We start from the raw sequence: 23,260 nt of genomic DNA on the forward strand, positions 1-23,260 counted from the left end.
AACATGCATATTGCAATGTCTAACACAACCATCACATTTAGATTTACTTTGCATACTTAGTTATTCATTCTATTACTTTTTACTTCAATTCCCTATACATGCCATATAAATCAAAAAGTTGTTTAACAAAATCTACCGGAGTAAATCTGGATAGTGTGATTACTGATGTAGATCCGATCCTCCGAACGTATTTATATGTCAATCTACAAGAAACAATAAACACACACAAGTAAGCTTATAGAAAGCTTAGTAAGTTCATAGGCATTTAAGATAAATCTTACCGAACTAATCATAATAATTCACATCTTATTATTCATTAACACTTCCTGCCATACACAATATCCAATTGGTAAAATCATTTAATTGAGCTCAATTTCAACAACTACGATAAATCTACCACTTACCGACTTTATTAAATTAGTGAACGTCTTACGGAATTGAGTACTTCATTTACTCGATGCCATAGTCCAATTATGGTCTTTCACATAATCACATAGCACATACTGATTCCATAGCCCAGCTATGGTCTTACACGGAATCACTTATCATTTATCTCTTGTCACTGATCAGATAAGTGTAGCTAAGCTACCACTTATCACTTATCACTTGTCACCTGTCACTGATCAGATAAGTGTAGCTAAAGCTATCACTTATCACTTGCCACTTGTCACTGATCAGATAAGTGTAGTTGAAGCTACTACTTATCACTTATCACTGATCAGAAGTACTCAAATCTGGCGTTCCACTCAATTTGATCATTTATTCGGTTTTCGCATTTTTATTTTATTCCCATTTCAACAATAAATATATTTCATCACACATTATATAATTCGTGAAATTAACATTTAATCATTAAATTTCAGCCATATGAACTTACCTGGGTCGATTTGCAGAATTTGTAAAAGTTCAGGGACTAATCAACTACTTTTTCTTTTCCTCGGCTTGCTTCGGGTTCTCGATCTAAAATACAAATTTATTCATTCATCAGCATCTAATTCAATTCTAATTCATTTCACAATTTATGCCTTTTAATTTTCGAAATTACACTTTTACCCCAAACTTTATAGTTTTTACAAATTGGTCCCTACTCAATTAACCTCTCAATTGATCTAATTTTTCTCAATTAACACCTTGTACAACTATTTTAGACTACTATATAGCCTTTGATATTCAAAACCGCAACATCAAACCTTAATTACAAACCTTTTTCACAATTAGGTCCCTAAAATCAATTTCTATCAAAATTACTTAATAAAATCATCATATAATAAAATTAAAGCTCTAATTCCATGTTCATTCATCATAAAAATTCAGCATTAATCAATGGTAACTCTCAAAATCAGCCATGAAATAAAAAACTAATGAAATAATTGTTGGACCTAATTGTAAAAGCATCTAAATCACAAAAATTAGAAGAAATAATCAAGAATTAAACTTACATGATTCAAATATATGAAAAATCAGCTTGGAGGGACCATTCAATGACATTTTTACTGAGAAATATGAAGAATTGCCTAGAAACTCTTTTTATTAAGATTTTTATTTGTTAAATTTTACAAAATTTCCAATTTTACCCTTATTACATCACTTTTTCAGATTTTTCTTCTCTTATGCCGTCTCAACTATTCCATATTGGCATATTTATGCCTTAAGTCCCTCCTTATTTACCACTTAAGCTATTTAATCAGTTTTAACAAATTTACATTATTTTCAATTTAGTTCTTTTTAATTAATTGACCACCCAAACGTTAGAATTTTCTAACGAAACTTTAATACCAACTCAATGACACTCTATAAATATTTCTAAGAATATTTATAGCTTGGTTTATGAGTTTGAGGTCTCGATACCTCATTTTCGATTCTAATTATTTTAATATTTATTCCTAGTATACTATTCACTATTTCAAAAATTTTCCTACCTTCACATTTAACTTTAACTCACTAAATTAATAATATTTTCTACTCATTTGTCAGATTTAGTGATCTCGAATCACCATTCCGACACCACTGAAAATTCAGGCCATTACACAATTGATGTTCAGATCCATCTACTAACTTACAAATCAAGATTTTGGTCTTTATTAAACTCAATTTTGATGATCAAGACTCAAGTATAAACATTAAAACATCTTTTAAACTTATTAGGTCAATAAAAATCTTGTTTTTAACAAATCGGGCTGTAAGTATCGATACCCTGCAATAGGGTATCAATACTCTATCCCTTTAAAAACCTCATTTAGATACTATTTGAGTAGGTATTGATACATTGCTCCCTTAAGACTAAATTTTAACTACTATTTGCCCACATATTGGTACCAATAAGCCAAGTATCGATACTTAGGTGTAGGACTTCAAAATTTAAGTTAAAAGATCACTTTTAAAACCATACCAAAACCAATCAAAACATATCATTTTTATTCTGGTCAATTAACAACATTAAAACATCTCATAATATCATTTGGATAAGCATAGATTATTGAACATTCACTTGATAAACAACATGCATGCTAAGACTCGTACAAAAGATCAATAATTCATAGAAAAGCAAGTTAAAATAGTTTATCTATGCCTTGCTTTCTTTCTAAAATTGATCCTAGGTGCATAACAAACTAAGACCATAATTAAAAATACAAAAATGTCCAAAAGTACATGTTTTCTTTGCAAGTGATGTGATCCAAGTTGAAGCGACATGATTAACATCTCAATTTATGGTCTCCAACCCACACATAAAATCAACAAGCACACTAAAAATATACAATGTTAGTAAGTACACAACGAAATTACCTTACTTTTCAACCTACGCAAAAAATCAACAAACGCACTAAATATATACAATGCTAGGTAAGTAGCACCTACTTGTAATAGGGGTAAATTACTTGTAGGTGGGTGATTCAATTGGACAAAGCCATCCGCCATATATTGAGCCAAATTAGTTAATTGATCAGCATATTTGTTGCATAGTCAGTAAAATTAAAAGCTTGAAACTCGTAATTTTTATAATAATTCTGTCCAGAAATTCTGTTTGCGCAATCTTTACTAAAACAGTCGTAACTTGAGTTCTCGAACTTGAAATCGAGTGATTCAAAGATAAGAGATATATTTTCGAACGCTATGAATACATCTTAATCTAGAACTGCCTTAATCCCATCCAAAAATTTATCGCAAGTTAACTAATTTTTTCAGGTTGAAAATTAACAGTTTGGTTGAATTGACTTTACTATATTTCACCCATTCTGTGCATGTATCATTCTTGGTTTCCTGGAAAAAATTCATCCTCACATATTGGCTTTGGTCGAATCTTGATTTGATTTGCTTGACCTTTGACTTTGTTGTTGGGCCTTGAGGTAGTGTAAGCCCATCACATCTATGGGCCTGAAATTGAGTCTTGAGACTCATATCACACTAACACCATAAAAACAATTCTCTAAGCAAGCAATTTAGGCAAAAATATAAAACATATAAAAATTAAAATATACAAACAAAAACCAACTAAGCTTCTGTTACTTTCTCATTTTCATTCTCTTTCGCTTTCTAACTTTCACCAACTTCCTTTGCTTTTCAATACAAAAACAATAAAGCAAGTTAGAATATCAAAATAAACAACTAAAAAATCCCAAATCTAATGAAATAATGCAATTCGATATAGTGAAACACTAATTTCACTTATTGGACCACCTAAGAGAACTTCAATTTAAACCAACCTCAAATTGAAATCTAATAGTTTGCTAATGGTTTAAAACTCATAATCACTCTAAACCTCTCTTAGTTACTTGTAAGAACACCAAGGATCTCTACTCTCTTTCTTTCTCTCTATATATACACATTGATTCAAAAATTTAAAAAATACTTACTAAATTTGATATTTCTTTGTTTTAAATTTATTCTAAACTTAAGAATACTCCAAATCTAATCTAAAATCACTAAGAGCACATCAAAGTCGAGTGCTTTCTCTCTCTACATCCTTACTAAGGTAAATTGAAAGGAAGAGAAGAAAATGATGAAATCTCAAATTCAAGAATTAAATTGATAAATTAAGGAGTAGAAATCCTATTTACCTCAATGAATTTAACGGGTTAAGATCAAACTTTCTCTATTCTCACCGATCGAAGAAAGAATGGAGAAGATGATGAAATTGATTTTCCGAGAAGAAATTAGTAAGAGATTGACTTACCAAACTGAAATAAATGAATTAGAATGAAGATCTATCATGAAATGAAAACCAACTCAAATGTCCCCTCTTTTGGCATCTATCAAATGGTTCTTTGGGTCTTATGCCCTTGAGCTACTTACCCTTTAAAACCTCTTACTAATACTAATCCAAGGTTTCACCTTATGACATTTGCCTCACCGATTTTGTTTTTCTTACAAAATAATTCATACTTCAAATTCTAGTTTCTTTAATACTAACCAAATAAAGTTCAAAAGCTAATTATTACCCACAAATAAATAATTATAAAATCAACTCGATACCTATTTTTAGAAACCTCTTGATTTAAATTCTTCAAATCTTTCAAATTACCCATTTCGACCCAAAATCGAATTTTTTGACACTAAAAAATTTCAAACCGTTACATGATTCCAAATTTAATTCATTACCACAAGATAAAATTATATTTCATCTCATGTAGTACCGTTTCCATGTCTAACTTAACTATCCCCACTAATATTAGAGGAAAATGGAATTTAACCCTAATCGTCCCGGTTGAGCACTGAAACAGAGCGTTCCGTTTGGTACGGAACTGACTCTCGTGGTAAAGACTCTTAAGCTTGAATTGACTTGGACGAGTGACGACAAGAAGTTGGCCTTAATGCGATCTTTTCTAGAGTTGACCCTCAGTAATTTAGTGAATTTTTTCAAATGTACCGCTACCAAGGAAGCTTATTTAGTTTTTGAGACTCCTCACGGGATATTCTCGGGGCTAATTTAACATTGCTTAAAAATTATTTTTAAAAATACTTTTAAAAATTTTAATTTAAGATTTGAGTGTTTAATATTACTTGTTAAAAATGTTTTTAAAAATAAAATGTTTATTTTAGATATTATATTATAAAATAATAAATATACATTTAAATAATGTTTAAATTAGTTAATATTATGATATTTTAGAAAGAATATGAAGAATAATTTATTATAACTTATTGTTAATATTTTAATATATAAAATATTAATATTAAATATTTCTAAGTAATTAATATTAAATATTAATTAGAATATATAAACTATATTTTAAATATTTAAATATAATTATTAAATATTTTTAATTAGATATTAAACAAGTGTATTATTTTTAAAATATATTTTTAAGATCTTGAAAATGGAAGGAAAATAAAAATAACCATAGTGAAGAAGAAATGAAGAAGAAATTGTTACTGTAAAAAATGACGAGGACAAAAAGGTAATTAATTAGCCAAAAACACTTTTGGCTTAGAAAAAGTTTAAATTTTCAACTTTTTCAACGGAAGAAAAAAGACGGGTTTTTTACACAAATGGTATAGAAAAAAAAATACTGAAATAGGATGTCAGAATTTTTTTTTACCAAAATAGGTTACTTTTTCATTGAAGCCTATTAGGTAGGCGCCAATGAATAAAAAAATAATAATTTTTTTGAATAAAATATATTTTTTATTTTTTTAATATTTTTTTTAAAAATACGAGTCAAAATACAGTCAACAGGTCGGGTTAGGTCGGGTGGCGCCTATCAGGTAGGTGCCAATGAAGGTGCCTCACAGAGAGGCGCCAATGAAGGTGCCTCACAGAGAGGCGCCAATGAAGGTGCCTCATAGAGAGGCGCCAATGAATATTGTAATTTTGTATTAATATTGTAATTATTTTATAATTAAATTTGTATTTATAGTTTTGGATTAGTATCTTGTATGAATATTGTAATTTTTTATATGAATATTGTAATTTTATAATTTTGTATGAATATTGTAATATTGTAATTTTGTATGAATATTGTAATGTCGGGATATATTGTAATATTGTAATTTTTGTATGAATATTGTAATTATTTTATAAATAATTTGTTAGTAATTTAGGACTATGCTATAAATTTTGTGTTTGTAATTATTTAAAATTTAATTTATTAGTAATTTAGGATTAAGCTATAAGTTGTTGTGTTTAGTTTAATATTTGGTGAGTTTACATATAAAGTTTATAAAAAAATTAAAAATCATCTTATTAAAAGTTTAATTATAAAAAATTAAAAATCATTTTATTAAAAGTTTAATTATAACTGACTTTTTAATCAAATAGTTGTTGTTAACTAATTTAATTTTTATATAATGTAACTTTTATATAATTAAATTTTATTTGATTTTGTATTTATTTAACAAGATTTATTGATTTTTGAAACAAATTAACTGAATTCATTTTTTTGATTACAAAATTACAAACACAAAATTACAATATTCATATAAAAATTGCAATATTCATACAAAATACTAATCCAAAACTATAAATACAAATTTAATTATAAAATAATTACATTATTAATACAAAATTACAATATTCATTGGCGCCTCTCTATGAGGCGCCTTCATTGGCGCCTCTCTGTGAGGCACCTTCATTGGCGCCTACCTGATAGGCGCCACCCGACCCGTTGACCGTATTTTGACTTGTATTTTTTTTAAAAAAAATATTAAAAAATATAAAAAATGTTTTATTCAAAAAAAATTATTATTTTTTATTCATTGGCGCCTACCTAATAGGCTCCAATGAAAAAATAACCTATTTTGGTAAATTTTTTTCTGACATCTTATTTCAGTATTTTTTTTTTCTATACCATTTGTGTAAAAAACCCAAAAAAGACCTTTTAAATAGCTTTTTAAGTTAAACTGAAGTTTGTTCAGTAAATAATTTAAGGGAAAAATACTTTTTGAATGAAAAGTGTTTTTTGGAAGCACAAGCAAACAAGATTTTAGTTCGATTGACATGAACATTATTATTAAAATAGGAGAATGTGGGTTCGATTACATTAAAGCGCATTAAGAGAGGCTATGAGTAATTCTAGTTATTGTGTAAAAATACAAATAAAATTAGAATCTATAATGAGATTACTCAAAAATATCAAAACAAATATTTACACTAAAAGAGGAGTTCGCTCCCTCCTTTTACCCGATATTGTGATAAAAGTAATGTTGTAAAAATTGCATTGGTAGTCGAACCAATCAAATCACTAATTTTCGGTTCAATCATTATAAGAAAACATACAAACTAAATTTTTTAAAAATTGAACAAAATTATTAACATAAACGTTCATTTTATTAATCCTAATAACAACTTAAAGTCGATTTGAATGATTTTAATTAATTTTTAATGATTCAACTAATTTTATATTAATTTATTGATTTTACTATACTTTTGAATCAATTAAAAAATGTAAATTCTCGATTTAATCAATTATTTTGTAGGAATTAGAATAAAATTTGAATTACCAAATAGTATGTATTCCTTCTTATAAAAGAAAATTAAAATTAATAAAATTTTTTGATTTCTTAAGTATCTACTGAAGTGTGAGTCCTATAACTAATTTTTTACATTTTATAGACCTATTAAGGAGTAATGTTCACCGCGAGTTCTAAAATTAATAAATTTTAATAAATACTTAAATGATAAATTGGAAAATCGTACCTCCCAAGTTTGCAATCCGTCGCCGATACGACATTTGGGTGAGGCCTTTGACTTCGTACGTTTCGCTTCAGTCGTTACTCTATTCTCTTCCACAGCAAGCTTTATTCTGTCGGTTTTATTCGAAAATTGGACCTTAAATTATACCTCAATTTTTAGATTAGTCCTTAAAGTTCTTCAAAATTGATCTAAACTAATGATTTTGTTACATTAGAAATGAGACACATTATAAGTTCTTATTAAATACCATACGATTTTTGAATCATACCTCAATTTTTAGATTAGTCCGTATGATTTTTGAATAGATGAGATAAATTGATCGTTTAGTTTAAAGACCGATATGCAAATTGGATATAATTCAGGGACCAACTCACAATAAAGCATGGTATGTTTAATGAAAAACAGTGTATTTAAAGAAGGTTAAAATATGGCTATAGTCCCTGTACTTTTTGAGAATTAAGAATTTAGTCATTGTACTTGTATTTCTAGGAATTTAATCCTTCTACTTTTGCGATTTCAAAAATTTAAGTCTAACCAAGGGGCGGATCCAGAAATTTTTTAAGGGGGGCCAGAATTGAGTTATAATTTTTCGAGAGGTTAAAATATAATTTTATTATGTATTATTTTATGATTTCATTATTTTCTAAAGGGACTTCATAGAATTATTTACATTTTTGAGGGCCCAAAGTGTAGTTTGACCATATACTATTTATAATTTAAACAATTTTTAAAGGGCCTGCACAGAAAGTTTTCCATTTTGGTGGCCAATCGCTCCTGAGTCCAACTATTGTAGGGGGACTAAATTCCTGGAGATACAAGTACAGAGACTAAATTCTTAATTTTCGAAAATAACAGGAACTATAAGCACATTTTAACCATTAAAGAAACAAGAGTGTATATATAGTTTCACTGTTTCTCTGAAACTAAAACCCCATCCTAGCCCCAGGCTTCATAGAAGATACATGAAAGAACATCCATTCATGGCAGAAGTTGGGGAATCCTCTGGTTCACAATCATCCTCCCAAATTTGGGCTAAGCTTGGTATTACCTTTTCCCCTCCCAATTTCCCATTCTTCAGTCGTCAGTCTTCTGACTTGTATTTTGCCCTTTATGCTGTCATTTATCACTTATTTTTCCACAAAATTCAATTGGGATTTCTTAGTTAGGTTCTTTTATTGCAATAGCTGCATTTATTCAAAAGGCATATTGTACCTGAAACGTGAAAAGATTTATCTCTGGCATCACCCCAAGGACTAAAATCATGAATTGAGAGCATGCTATTTCATTCTTGAATTTTTTTAATCGAATAATTTCAAGGGCATGCTTTAAAGAGCGTAGTTTCTATCACAGAAACGGAAAAATGGTAACTTTTGTATCTCTGGAATATCCATTCGATCACCCAGTTAGAAGCTATTCTGATGAGTGTCTATTCTTTAAGCAATTCATTAATTTAGGCAAGTCCTTGGCCGTTCTTTGATTTCACTGCAAACAAACAGGTCTTGTATCTTCATTACCTTTAATTCTTGACTTATTACTAAAATGTACCATTGTTGTCGGATATTTTGCAACTCCTATTGCTACAAATTTTAGTGCAATTGGGATGATTTCTGATATGAGGAGTTCTCAAAGAATCAAATGCCTGATTTTGACATGAAAATTCTTTTGCTTGCGATATTGAATACATGAAGGAAGATTTTTCTGTAGATTTTTGGTGATTTATTTACTGTTAAGGCTTTGGATATTCATCAAATTCTTACTTTTGCAGTTCCCTTACAAGCGCAACAGTCGGATATTGAGGTATGTTCAGATGAGATGATAGTAAGTTCTCAGATCACATCTTCTTCCCAAGTGAAGCATGACTGGTGCAAAATAACAAGGAATGCAGATATGTTAACTGCAATGATGCAAAATAAAAGGTATCTACAAACCATTGACGTGCCCGTGTGTGCTTTCTTTTTCGGTAGCTAATGAGGTTTAGTAGAAGCTTACATCTTATGTCATTAATAATAGGTTGTCTTGATCAAGTTACCTGTTCTGATCTCTAGATGTTGGTCTTACTGTCATTATGAAAGAAAAATGTGCATGCACAATTACTACCAGCCTCCTCCATAATATTGTTCGATAATGTATAGGATCAAGATATAATTCTACCTGCCTTTTCTTTTAGAAGATTTTGCTGAAGTTATTTGTGAATGCTATAGATTTCTTGACCCTTCAAAGTTTATATGATGCAACAAAGTAGTTACAGAGATAAATTAGCATTAACAAAGGATATTGATAGAAGTGAAACATCAAAGTAACAATAAGATCAGGGTTTCAGTAGCTCTGGTGTAGTGGAACACGGTCCCCGTTTTAAATATTGTATTCTATTATGCAAAATACTACAACTTATATTTATTTTTACTTTATTTCTTTTCTACTTATGCTTTGAGCTACTGCAGTTCAAATGATATTCTTGTTGATGATGCTGTTGTCCGAAGAGAAGATGTTGTTGAAATCAAATGTGGAACTGAAATGGTTTTGGGTCCTAATAGAGAAGGTCAGCTTTAATTTTATTTGATTGTTATGTTTCCATAACTGACCTTTTATGACTTAAAATTACACCTGTTGAATAATTTTAATAGATCACTCAGTAACTCGTTCTTTTAATTGTTTATGTTAGATAGTAATTTATGCAAACTGTTTCTCATTGATTAAAATTGCTAATAAATATCAGTGGTTGGATTGTAAAGTGTTAAGATTGTTTTCTGATTTGTTTTTTTCAAATCAAAGGGAAGTTAAGAGTTTAGTATCTATTGAAATTAAGTACACTATCATTTTCTTAAATTTTTATCCTTGGACTGGTGGGAGGTAGACATTGTTCTCATCTATCAAGGGCTTCTCTCACTCCACAAAAGGTGATAGTTTGGTTTAATATTGTTTGGAGTGATGGAAATTTATATGAATGGGGAACATCATTGTGAATAATATGCTATTGCTTTTTGGACTTTACTGTTTGGTTCATACCCTGCTGCTACATATTTTTATTAACAGAAGTTATCACTAATACATCTTAATCAAATACAAACCATTTTATTATTTGCATTTTTCTGCTTATGAGCAAGTTAAGTCTTGCTGGTTACTCCAAAAACACTATGGCAAAATGAACCCTACCAGTTAGCACAATACTGACAACAAATGTGTTGTGTAAGTTTTAGGCTTAATAAATAGATTGACCCCTGAACTTGGCAACTTTTCTCGCATTGGCCCCTAAACTTTTTTTTGGATCATATTGGTCCTTAAGGTTAGGGGTGAGCGTTTGATCGAATTGAGTGAAAAAATTTCGAGTTAATCTAGTTGATGAGTCCTATTTTATCATTCTAACTCGAATTGAAAATTTTTGAATTGAGTGAAATGAAATTCAAGTCGACTCGAATCGAGTGAATTGTTCGAGTTAAATTAAAAAATTAAACATGTCAAATTAAAATTTTGTTACAGTATAACTAATTTCATGTTAGAGCACATAAATTTGAAACCATATATCTTTGAAAACTTTTTCAAAGCAAAATAAGAAAAGAAAGACATTTTAATTATTAATATGATAAAATTGAATTATTAATTAACTTATTTAGGTTCCAAAATTATTATTTTAGAAAATTTTAAAATTTTAACTTGTTCAAATATTCTTTAGAATTTATTTTTAAATTTTATAATTTTTTAAAAATATAATTTTAGAATTTTATAAATATTTTGAATTTTAAAACTTATTTTGAATTTTGAAAATTATTTTGAATTATTTTGTAATTTTTGTTGAGAGAGAGACCAATTTGCTCATTTTCAAAATTGGTAAGGACTAAAGGGGTATTTACATCAATTTGTTATTCGAATTATTCGAGTTATTCGAATTGTAAAATTCAACTTGACTTGAACTTGAAACTTGAATTACTTATTCGAGTTGACTCGAAAAAATCAAATAATTTGAATAACACGATTCGATTAACTAAAAATTTGATTTTTTTAATCGAATCGAGTTTTGCTCACCACTACCTAAGATTGGCATTACCCAAATTGGTCTCTACACGTTTTTTTTTAAGAATTTGTTGATGTGGACAAGCATGGGGCTGACAAGTGGAGAAATAAGGGGATGACACATGGATTCATATTTAACCATTCATAAAAAAATTTAAAATTTGTTAAAAAATATAAGAAATATATAAGTTATAAAACTTTAAAAAAAGAATATATATGTATATAAATTGAAAATAAAAAAATAAAAAAGAATATGTATAAATTGAAAATAAAAATATCAAATTTAGTTAAAATTTCAAAAAATTCAAAAAAAAGTTTAAAAATAAATAAATTTGGTTAAATTTTTAGTAAATTACAAGAAATTGTAAAAATATAAAATTAAAAATATTTTAAACATTAACGAAACAAAAATTGACTGGTTGACATCGGTCAATGCTAGTCAAGCCCGGTTAACTTTGGTCAATGCTTGATCAATTTTTCATTATTTTTTGTTTTCTTTTTTACTTTTTGTAAATTTCTAAAAAAATTTACTTTTATTTATTTGTATATTTTAATTTTATTTGTTATATAGTTTTAGATTTAATTTTTTTTAAGTTGAATATTTGAAGAGTAAGCTTTTAAATGTTAAATTTTAACTTTATTTTTTTATTTTTTTGTATATTTACTTTTTGAATTTTTATAATTTATAATCTCTCTTAAAAAATTTAAATTTTTTTCAAAGTTTTAAGGGTTTTTTTTTTAATTTTTTAAGAATGATTGAAGATGAATCCATGTGTCATCCCCTTATTTCTCCACGTGTCACCCCCATACTTGTCCACAGCAGCAAAATCTTCAAAAACAAACTGTGTTAGTGTAGGGACTAATTTATGCAATGGATGCCAACCTTAGGGACCACTATGACCCAAAAAAAGAGTTTAGGGGACAATGTGAGAAAAGCTGCCAAGTTTAGGGGCCAATCTGTATATTAAACCTTAAAACTAACGGTGTTAACTATAGGGACCAATTTGTGTAACGGATGCCAACCTTAGGGACAGATGTGATCCAAAAAAAAGTTTAGGAGCTAATTTGAGAAAAGTTGCCAAGTTTAGGAGCCAATCTATATATTAAGCCTAAGTTTTATATTGCTTTATATATGCCACATTTAAGGACCATTTTTAACTGAAAAATCATGGTCATACTCAGATGGCTTTTAAATAACTGGTTTTGAAGCTATGGTTGAAGGATGTTATGGCCTCTATTAGACTATATCTTTCTTTATTTTCTCCTGCTTACCTTATCACCATATTTTCTTTTTCCTATTACCCTCCTCTTTAAGCAATATCATTGTTATGTTTTCTATTACTGTGCTGCTTTCCTGAGTTTAACCAAAATGGACAATAGTCTGAGTTTTTCTGTTAAAAGATAAACATATAATTCAAGTTGTCCATGAGCCAATACATGTCAATTTGAATCCTTCTTTTGTCCGAAGGAACTCATCTTTGGTACTACAAAACTTGGTATTTTGTTATTATTACATTAAATAATAGTAGTAGTAGTTTTTTAAGTGATGTAACATGTTCTGGTTGGTTTATGGCATTATTTGCTCTTGTTTCTTCCAGAATACTTGAGCTACATATTTAAACTGATGCCCAGTCAAGAAACCTGCAAAAAGAAATTGAAGGTGAAACAAAGATATCATTAATATTTTTCTCTCATGTTGACTATTATATCTATTGGTATGCTTATAGCATATATATACATTTATTTTCTTTTCCTGGTATTTTTTCAGATCTCTGTAGATGTTGAACATGCAAAATGCAGCATCTGCTTGAATATATGGCATGATGTTATCACTATTGCTCCTTGCCTTCATAATTTCTGGTTTGTAATTTATTTCTTGCTTAATTCAGTATTATAGATTGCCATAATTGATTTTAATTCTAGATTCCTTCTATTGCCTTCAGCAACGGATGCTTTTCTGAGTGGTTAAAGAGGTCACAGAAGAAACATTCAGGTGTGCTATGTCCCCAGTGTAGAGCTGTTGTACAATTTGCTGGAAGAAACCCATTTCTGCGCAATATCGAGGAGGTAAAATTCTGAATTTCTTCTTATTTTATAACTATTTGGGTAATATGGCTTGAATCATCTCCCTATGACTAGAGCACCCTATAAAGTAAATCACAAATTATTAATTTAATCAAAGGTATCGACTTGACACCTTGTTTGAAGGAAGAGAAATTATTGCTCTTATTTTGTAAAAAAGGTTACTTGAAATCCTAAATTACCCTAAACTTGCCCGACCAAGGATGACCTGGGCTTTGAAGAGTTGAAATGGATTTGAATCTAGAAAGACATGAACCTCTGAACCAAATCTGAAACTGTTTGAATCCGAAGACAACTTGACTTAAACTTTCTCATTTGCCATCTATAGCAGGATAACTTTTATTGACGAATCCCTTTTGTGTTAACAGTTTATTGCTCTTGTCCTGAGAGCTACTTGTTGATATTTGTTGTTTGGGCCTCTTCTGTATGTATTGAGGTCTCCTTATCACATCATGGTGTTTTTTTTTTTTTTGGTATTTCAATTTGTGAGCACTTTAAGGGTTTGAAACCCGTATCATCATCCTAGAGTAGTGTGTGATATTATTTTTATCTTATCAATTTTATTGAATCAACTTCTTTTTTGTTCAGGAGATCCTGCAAGCTGATCCTTCTTTAAAACGTTCAGATGAAGAAATTGCACTTATAGACTCTTACGCAACGATAAGATCAAATCTTGTGAGTAGTTGCACTCTGTCTTGTTGTAATTTGTATGTTTGCTTCTTTTATCTTTTATTTTTTATGATGTCAACAAGAGATCTTTACTAAGATAAATTGCCTCGAGTATTAATGGTCCAGGTTAGGCAACTGTGACATCTAATGATTAACATGCATATATTGGTTGTGCATCCTAACCTATTGCTAGCACCCAATCCTTGTAAGTTAGCTTTTGTTTTGTTATGTTGTGTAATAACAGGAGGGTAAAATTTCCAAGGTTAAATGTCTTGCACAAGATTAAATGTAGTTTTGGTGTATAATTAATTGCTGGACGTCTAGGAGTTCTTCCAGCTGAAAACAGAGCAAACATTGTGTTTAATTTGTACCCACTTCACCTTATCAGGTCTTCATTTTATTTGGGAAAGCACTAAGCGATGCCTTCAAGATTATCCCCAGATAATAATTATAAATTCTAAAGCACTAGAATGTATGTGTTACAAAATATTCATTTTAGTTGATGTCCCCCTAGAATTAATTTCTTTCTTATAACATCCAGCCTTAGAGGTAAGCCATATTTATTGTATCACATAAATTATTTAGCTATCATCTATTTGTGATGTTTCTCTTTTTTCTCCTATTGTTGGTTATTGTTTGTACTTTTTCTAGGCCATTAGGTCTGAAAGAGGTTCGCGAAGGAAAAGGGGTTGGGCGTATGATGGTGACGAATATGCTAGTGAGGAGAGTGATGGCGTAGGACCTCAATGCCCTCAATGTGGTGAGAATTTTTTTTTCCCTATTTTTCCGAATTCTTGATTCTTTTCTCTCTTTATATTATGCAGTGCCAATTTCTCTTTCTCTGTCTTTAATAGTTCTATTGTTCAAATAAAAAAGGGGATAACATCAATATCTCTCTGTTTCTTTTCCTACCTTTAGTTAGTGTTTCTTACTTGCACTAGATTTTATTCCCTGCAAGGCAGGAGATTTAAGTAATTAATTACAAAAATTTTAATTTTAATTATATTAAATATCTATTATTTACATATTTAAATATTTTTATATTATACATACATAATTTAAAATTTAATAATAATTCTGATAAATTATATAAAATATGATATGAATTAGATAGACAAAAATACAATATGATAGTAGTACTAAAACATGACATGTCATTCAATATATGGATCAATCTGTTTAAATAACATGATTTAAAAATAAAAGCTGACCGAGTGTTAGCTCAGTTGATACCGTTGCTATTATAATAATTAGGAAGATGTGGGTTAGAGCATGTTTAGGTGCGTCCTTTACTCCGGTTTAAGAATGATGACGGGTTATGGGTAGAAGTAAGCTTCATATAAAAAGAAGTAATAAAATAATTTTCTAAATTTAATTACTAAGATAAATTATTTAAATAATTTAAAATCAAATCATTGTGATTATGAACACAATATTTTTGTAAATTGAATTAGGATAACAAACTATGTGCAACATTAAGTGATTAGAATATGACATAAACAAAACATAAACAATTATAAAGCAACAATAAAATAAAATGAACACAAATATGAATAAATAACATGTGAAAAGATATATGAATTATTAATGTATATAAAAAATCATATTGTATAGTAATAAATCTATAATATTTTAAATATATTAAAATAACTAAAAATCACAGAAAAGATCTCTTTCCTTTTTTTTCCTTCCCATTTCTTTTTTTCCCTCTATCTTTCCTCCCTTTTCTCTCCCATTTCTTTTTTTTTTTTTTTCTCTTTCCTCATTCTTTCTCCCCATTTTCGCTCCTATTTCTAATTAACCTTCCATCCAATGTCCCCAACTAAAATAAGAAAGGGCAGATGACAAAATCTTAAGGCCTAATATTTACTATAAATTTTTGTATCCAACTCTTATATATAATCATAGATGCTTTGGATAATAAGCTTACAGCATTTTTGGTTCGTTGAAAGGAAAACATGAGGAATCGAATATATATTTGATAGGAATTGAATAGAGGAGAATTAAGTATTACATAATTTGGTTTGTCGAATATTATAAAAGAATACTACTATTACATTGTTTAATTGTTTGAATTTATAGATAAGGAATGTGTGTAAAATGACCATTTTCCCATGAATTAAATAATAATATTTTATTTATAATATTAGTAATAGATAATAGTACCATAAACACTATAATATGTATAATAATATCATAAAATATTATTAACATAACATATAAAATACAATTAAACATGCTACAATAGTAATAAATTATCAAATAAAAATAATAAAATTATTTTAAAAATATTTTTAAGAAATGTAGTATATGAAAGTTTATTTTAATAAATTTTTTAAGAATTATATTTAAATTATTTTGGAAATAATATTTAGAAATATAATTTTAAAATATATTTATATATAATATATAGTATTTAATATAAATTATATAAAAATAATTTGATATAATTTCTTATGCATATTATAACTTGTAAGTAGCTTTATTTTATTTTCTCCTCTATCACTCTAACTTCGCCTAAACCTCTCTTTCTATCTTAAATTTAAGCAACCACCTTCTGAATTCTGATTACATGAATCTTCAATAGACCCAGATTCTGGCAGCTGAAACCTAGTATCTAGTCTCTGTCCAACATTGACTACTAATCCAGAGATGATCCACGATCGACATGAACCTTCCCTTTTGTTTTTAATAAAGATGACTGGAAAAGCCTAGACCTACAAAAAACTGTGCCAAATGATATGCCCATCTCTTGAATGTCCTCTTCAGCCTCCCCAAGTATGAAGCCCTAAGACTGAAAAATTCTCTTAACAATGCCTTAGGAGAAAAGAAGCTCTGCCTGCATGGTCCGGCATCATTTCCTTCTCCCATTCCCTTCTCCATTTCACCTTTTTCCTTCCATTCCTCCTTTCTCTAGTATCTACTCTTGTTTTAGAAGGGCAAAATGGGAAGATTATTTTCAGGCCTATTCCTTACTGAATGGAGTAGGCATGAGTAGCAAGTATTTTTTGCTCTCAACCAATAATAGCTATTACAGCCTCGGTAATGAGGTTGTAAGGCTATTCCATTGATTAACCATGATGTGAAGTGAACATCTGCATCAGGATTGGAGATTGAATGTTGGGGAATGGAATGGTTATGCCCTGACCAAACATTACGTTAGCTCTTTTTAAGTACTTTTTGCCTAGTTCTTGTTTCGTGTTCTCTAATTGATGACCTTTCAATTGCAACTTTCAGGCTCCGCAATTGGTGGATTTCAGTGCAACCAGCAGACCATCCATATACAATGTCAAAATTGTGGTGGAATGATGCCTTCTAGAGCTGATATGGATGTACCACAACACTGTAAGTATTGGATTGTGGGATTGATGGGGAATAAAAAATACATACTTGTCTAAATACTTTATTTATCAACACTGTTATGTTTTATGAGTTCAATTGTTATCATTCTTTAGGATGCTTTGTGTTAATTTCACTCCTTTGATATCTAGATATACATGACCTTAAATGTGATATATACAAAAATAAGTCTGGACGCAACTCAAATTTTTTCCTAGGTCCACAATTAATCCCATGTAATCATCCTTAGGATTGGTCAAGAAATTTATTTTCTACAAGATATATATATATTTCTATTTAAACTAACTTCCTGAAATAAGAATATCTTTTGATTTTGGGTTATTCATATGAAAATATTTGGTCAAATTCTGTTATTAGACCATGTTCTTTGCATAAGTTGTACATTTAGTACTTGTAGTTTAATTTGATCAATTTTAGTCCCTGTACTTCTCAAAATTGGAAGAGTTAGTCATGACCAAACAGTAGCTGTTAAATCTGTTTGGTTAAATTATACTATTTAGAGATTTAGTCCATTTTCTCCAAGTAGATCATTTTAATTGCTATATTTTTGAATTTGAAATTTTAGTCTTAATGTAAACGATAGTCGTTAAATATATTAACTGATTTTTTTGTTAGTAATATGTAGAGATGTCAAGCTGACATGGCATTATGCATGTGATAATATGTTTGACGCATCAAATTTTGAAAATAACAAAACTTAATGAATTTAATAGTTGCCATTTGGTCTAGACTAAAATTTTGAAATTCTAAAAGTACAGGGACTGAATGACTAAATTAGATTTAAAGTACAAGTACTAAATCCACAACTTACTCAAAGTACATGGTCTAGTAGCTTAAATTGACCAAAATAGTTTCTGGTGTTTGTAATGCAGTGAAAATTTTATCAAGATTTACCAACATAAATGCTTATAATACGATACAACCCAATTTTTTATTTTCCGTCAAAACTTAGAACACAACAATGGTCCTCCTAGTGTATTGCTATTTTTATTTTTTGTTCAAGAAAAATCACCAAACAAATTTTCATTATTCTCATTTAGAACTATAAAACGCTTTAAATAAATATGATATCCCATTAACTCAATTTCAGATAAATAAAGAAGGAAAACAGACAATAACCTCATGAACTTGGACAAATTTTGTGTTTGGAAAGTTTTTATTATATATATATAATATATGACAAGAACAAGAAAAAGAAAACTGAAATCAAAGGCTATTTTGGGATGTTAAGCACTGGTTATAGAAAAAGAATAGATATTAATGATGAAAAAAGGGGAAGGGGAATGTAGCTGCTGGGTTGAGGCTTGAAAGAAAAGAGAAAAGGGGGATCTGAGCTGGCAACGAGAAAAGTGCGATGGTTGGCTCGGTGCTGAGTTCGGGTCTTGACGACTCATGGGTTCCTATGGTGGAAGTGAAGGGTGAATGCTTTGATATGTTTCAAAGTTGTTTTACTCCCAATTAAAAGAGACAACTTTTGTGTTCTGGCCTCTTTTTTTATTATTATTTTTTCTGCTGACCGGTATATTTTCTGCCATCCAAACATTTGAAAATGAAGAACTGAACTTCCTGAAGTTAGTTTTATCGAGAGTGATGTTTGGTATTTTTGGGGTTTATGGCTTGTTTATAAGTTTGTTATTTCAGTTTTCAGAAGGTTAGATGTATGAATATCTGTTATTTTTAGTGTTGAATTTTGTCTCTTTCTGGTTTACCCTCAAAATTTCCCCCTTATTTCCCTCCAATTGCTGCTGTTCCTCTCTAGTTTATTTTCTCTACCTTGCATTTTCTCGCTACAATTTTTTTCCTTATCCAACCCTGGGAAGTAATTGATTGGGTGCATGGTTTAAATACCATTCCATCGCTCAGAATTTATTAAAATCTCAATTTAGTCCCTGTCCAGCTGTATGCATACTTTGAAATTTGGAATTTCTAGTCTGAACCTCTTGGGAATGTCACATAACATTCCAAATCAAGCCGCTTTCTTTTCTTAGCAATTTTTGATTCACTTTTGCAGGTTCAGGATGTGACGGGTCATTTTGTGGTGCATATTGGCATGCTCAAAGGGTTACCAGAAGTGAATATCATCCTGTGTGCAATCATGAGACATTTAGACCGGTATACGCTGCTAGTTAAAACATATTGATCTAACATCCATGTCTATTGTTTGTAGACAAGTTTCCCAATGTGTCACTGTTTTCTTTGTTCTCTTAGCATGTGGTATTTGTTTACATATGACCAATGTTGCACATTTCATTAAACATTCCTTTCACTACAAGCAAGCCTACCTTGATGTTCTGTCCTCCAGTCTTTCAAATTTCACACACTATGGAAATAAAAAGGTGGCTGCATGAGCGATTTGGTTTCACAGTACCCCTCCTCTTTAGAGAAAGGTCTTCTATGAAATTGCTCAGCACTCCCTCATTTTCTGTAATCTCCCTCTCTCTTGGACCCCTGCTTATTATGCCTTCCATTTCATAGAAATAAGTGGTATTCTTGAGCAGATTACTGGTTCTTGAGTATTATTATTTTCGATCTCTCATTCCCCACTATAGTTTCTGAATTTTTATTTCTTGAAAAGTTCCTCTTTATCTCTGTTTGCAAGACTGCTGTACAATTTCATGTTGCCAAAACTCTATTTGGGCTCCAATGTTTTGACGTACAAAAATTTACAACTTTTACTGATAAATACGTTGTGCAGATTTCTGAGCACACTATCACTAGGATTCCTTTCTTGGCACATGAAATGAACAGGCATGAACAAGATGTATGGTTGTCTCTTCAACATATTGTTATTATATTATACTACATTACTAGTAAAATTCTGATTTCGTGCACCTTTTTTCATAGATTACAGAAAGGTGTATTAGTCAGTCTGGCAGAACCCTGCAAGAAGTTGTTGCAGAATGGATTAGAAAGCTAAACAATAGGGAAATTGGTATGTTGATATTTTAACATATTCTTTTTGCTCCAAAATTGGGTAAGTAATTGTCTTGTGTGTTTGAACTCTAGTTCCTAAAACCCATTGATCAAATTTAATATTTCAAAGCCAGCACGGGAATGGGGGTTGCAACTTCGGAAAAATAGAATGCAGCTGTGTTTAATATACTCGTGTTTGATTCTGACACTGAGTAACAAAGGTTCTATTGGTACATCATCTTAGTTTCATCTGTTCTCTCTCTCTCTCTCTCTTTAATTAAATAGTGTTGCATCTAGAGCTTATTTCATCTGTGCACAAAATGTGTCTCATTCATTTTATCTCTGTTGGATGCTTTAGTAGAGCACATTTGCTTAACTAAACATAGGACCAAAATAATCTGTACCTTTGTGCTAACTGTTTCTGTTTTTCTTAAAACAGTATGTTCTATTGATTTCATTTCATTGGTGGAGATGATTTATCATTAATGCAGCTTATATATTTCAATAGCATCTTTATATGCAGCATGTTATACGTAATTAAGAACAATATGAAGAAAATTTGAATATTAAAATGAAAGATAAAGGAAAAAGTTCCCATATTGGGTGAGTTCAATTAACAGAATGATTTTAGATTTCTTATTACCAATTTTTAGCTGCCTACTAGAATTGAATACTTTCATGTTTTACGCATACCCACAATCACACCAAAAGATAATACTGGAGCATTTCTCCCCTAAAATTATCGTCACACCACCTGCCTCTATGGCCCTCTTCAGTTCTCTACTTTCCTCTCTGATTTCAGTGGAGACTTCAAAGCTAATGTAGAACTCTACTACGCTCTTCTGAAAAAGCCTCTGATCTTTGAAATTGTTGATAACTATCATTATGGTCACCACTAAAACTTGGAGCGTCTATCATGGCTTTTGCACATTGATGAGGGGAAAGAAATGCCTTTTACAAGGAAAAACCAAGAGAAGAATGTGAGGGTGGTTTTTCTCTGAGCACTTTCAATGTATTTGAATACAAATTGCTTCAAATAGACTGAAACTGCCTATAAGATTAACTGGTCCTAGCGGTAGAGTATTAAACAAAATTAAGTTTATAATGTACTGTTTTCATCTGCTTGTAAAACCGCTACCAAAACAGTAGTAAACTTATGCACAGTTTTGTTTGTGAGGATAGTTTCTGATGCTTTTTTGCAGACCGAACAAGGATGCCGCTCAATCATGCTGAGAGGATAACTGCAGCAACTCATGTTTGCAGGTTGTTTTTTTCTTTTGTTTGAAGCTTTTATCTTCTATGCCTTCTCTTTCTTTGGGTTGGCTAATGAAACCCTAAACCAACTAATTTAGGGTTTCTATAGGTCTGATAATATGCTGGCTTCCCATGTTCAATAATTGGTGGTTACTACTATTTTTTTTTTTTTTTATATATACCATGTCAAAACTTTTTCTATCCTCTGTAAGGGAGTAATGTGCCAAAGCAGGTGCAGTTCCGTGTGTTGTGGGGCAAAGGTACAGTAATATTCTAAATACAATTTGCTAAGCAGAATTGCTATTTTGAAGTGGTATATAAAACAACCCTGCCCTATAAGTTCAGATTACTTCATTTCTTTAAACAGATTTGAGTCATTCCACATTGAGAGGCTGAGTCATTTTACTCATGGTCCTAACCCTTAACGAAATGCTATGATGGTTTATAGATGATTATATTTGTGGTCCCAAACCCTCCATTGTGAACATTACCAAAAGAACCCTTACAATGAAGGTGGGAGTGTCTTGTGTCTGCTTGGTTTTCCTTAGCTGGTAGTATCATTTTTTATGTGGAAAATGGTGAATTTATAGTAATCTATTTTGAATGCAGCACTTGTTATGAAAAGTTGGTCTCCTTTCTGTTGTATTGGTTCCGGATTTCACTGCCCAAATATGTAAGCTCTTCTATTTATTCATGGATAATTATTGCATTATAAGCTGAAGTTGAGTTCGCTTAGATAATATGTATGTATAATTTGACATAATGTAATAGCATCTGCCCTCGGATGCATCACAAAGGGAGGATTGCTGGTATGGATATGCATGTCGAACACAACACCACAATGAAGAACATGCTCGGAAAAGGAACCATGTTTGTCGTCCAACTAGGGGCGCTTAAATCATGTTAAAAGAGATGATGTAATCTTACTGCTACATTTAATCAACTCTCTATTTTCATTTTGCTGCAAAAACAGTCCTGTCATTTATTTGGCTATGTTATACTTTCACCTAGTTTCCTTTTTTACCCACTCATACGTCATTGGCTGTTAGCCATCGAAAAGATGATGATGTGACGATTTTTAAAAAAATTAAAATAATATGAAAGAAATCAAATTAGTAGTCAAAATATTGTTCCATTAATGTTCAGATTTGTCACTTTTTCATGTCTGCATTGTGTTCTTTTAAGTAAAGAAACAATGTACCATGAAATGCTCCCAAAGTTGAAAGTACTTTTAAAACTGATGATGTGAGATCCTGATGATAAAATAAAAATAAAATAGAAAAAGGAAAAATAAGCTTCATTTTGAAAACTTTTATAGATTTTTAAGAATTTCAATATTGGTTA

At 30.1% G+C, this 23,260-nt stretch overlaps 1 protein-coding gene across 2 annotated transcripts; it reads left to right on the top strand.

The window, feature by feature from the left end:
• Nucleotides 1-8,522: 8,522 nt before the first annotated feature.
• Nucleotides 8,523-23,041, top strand: LOC105780658 (uncharacterized). 2 transcript variants are annotated; one of them, XR_008195373.1, is made up of 16 exons: nucleotides 8,523-8,671; nucleotides 9,396-9,546; nucleotides 10,072-10,169; nucleotides 13,237-13,298; nucleotides 13,407-13,498; nucleotides 13,582-13,705; nucleotides 14,309-14,395; nucleotides 15,041-15,149; nucleotides 17,627-17,734; nucleotides 19,761-19,861; nucleotides 20,445-20,510; nucleotides 20,594-20,681; nucleotides 21,865-21,925; nucleotides 22,365-22,429; nucleotides 22,526-22,589; nucleotides 22,688-22,773. XR_008195373.1 is itself a non-coding variant. In XM_012605114.2 (15 exons), exons 1-15 carry the CDS (start codon nucleotides 8,593-8,595, stop codon nucleotides 22,811-22,813), a joined length of 1,416 nt encoding a protein of 471 aa, XP_012460568.1. In that variant the 5' UTR covers nucleotides 8,523-8,592; the 3' UTR covers nucleotides 22,814-23,041. The 2 variants fall into 2 exon arrangements, 1 of the variants encoding a protein (XP_012460568.1); XM_012605114.2 differs by lacking the exon at nucleotides 22,365-22,429 and having other exon boundaries at nucleotides 22,688-23,041.
• The last annotated feature ends 219 nt before the right edge of the window (nucleotides 23,042-23,260 follow it).

This window comes from Gossypium raimondii, chromosome 4 (assembly GCF_025698545.1).
Source record: "Gossypium raimondii isolate GPD5lz chromosome 4, ASM2569854v1, whole genome shotgun sequence".
Classification (NCBI taxonomy): domain Eukaryota; kingdom Viridiplantae; phylum Streptophyta; class Magnoliopsida; order Malvales; family Malvaceae; genus Gossypium; species Gossypium raimondii.

Bases quoted from the DNA above. Each gene is read 5' to 3' on its own strand.
- LOC105780658 (XM_012605114.2), top strand. From the start codon at position 8,593: ATGAAAGAACATCCATTCATGGCAGAAGTTGGGGAATCCTCTGGTTCA. The intron at 10,170-13,236 runs GTCAGCTTTAAT...TGTTTCTTCCAG, and splicing joins TTTGGGTCCTAATAGAGAAG to AATACTTGAGCTACATATTT. The intron at 17,735-19,760 runs GTAAGTATTGGA...TCACTTTTGCAG, and splicing joins TATGGATGTACCACAACACT to GTTCAGGATGTGACGGGTCA.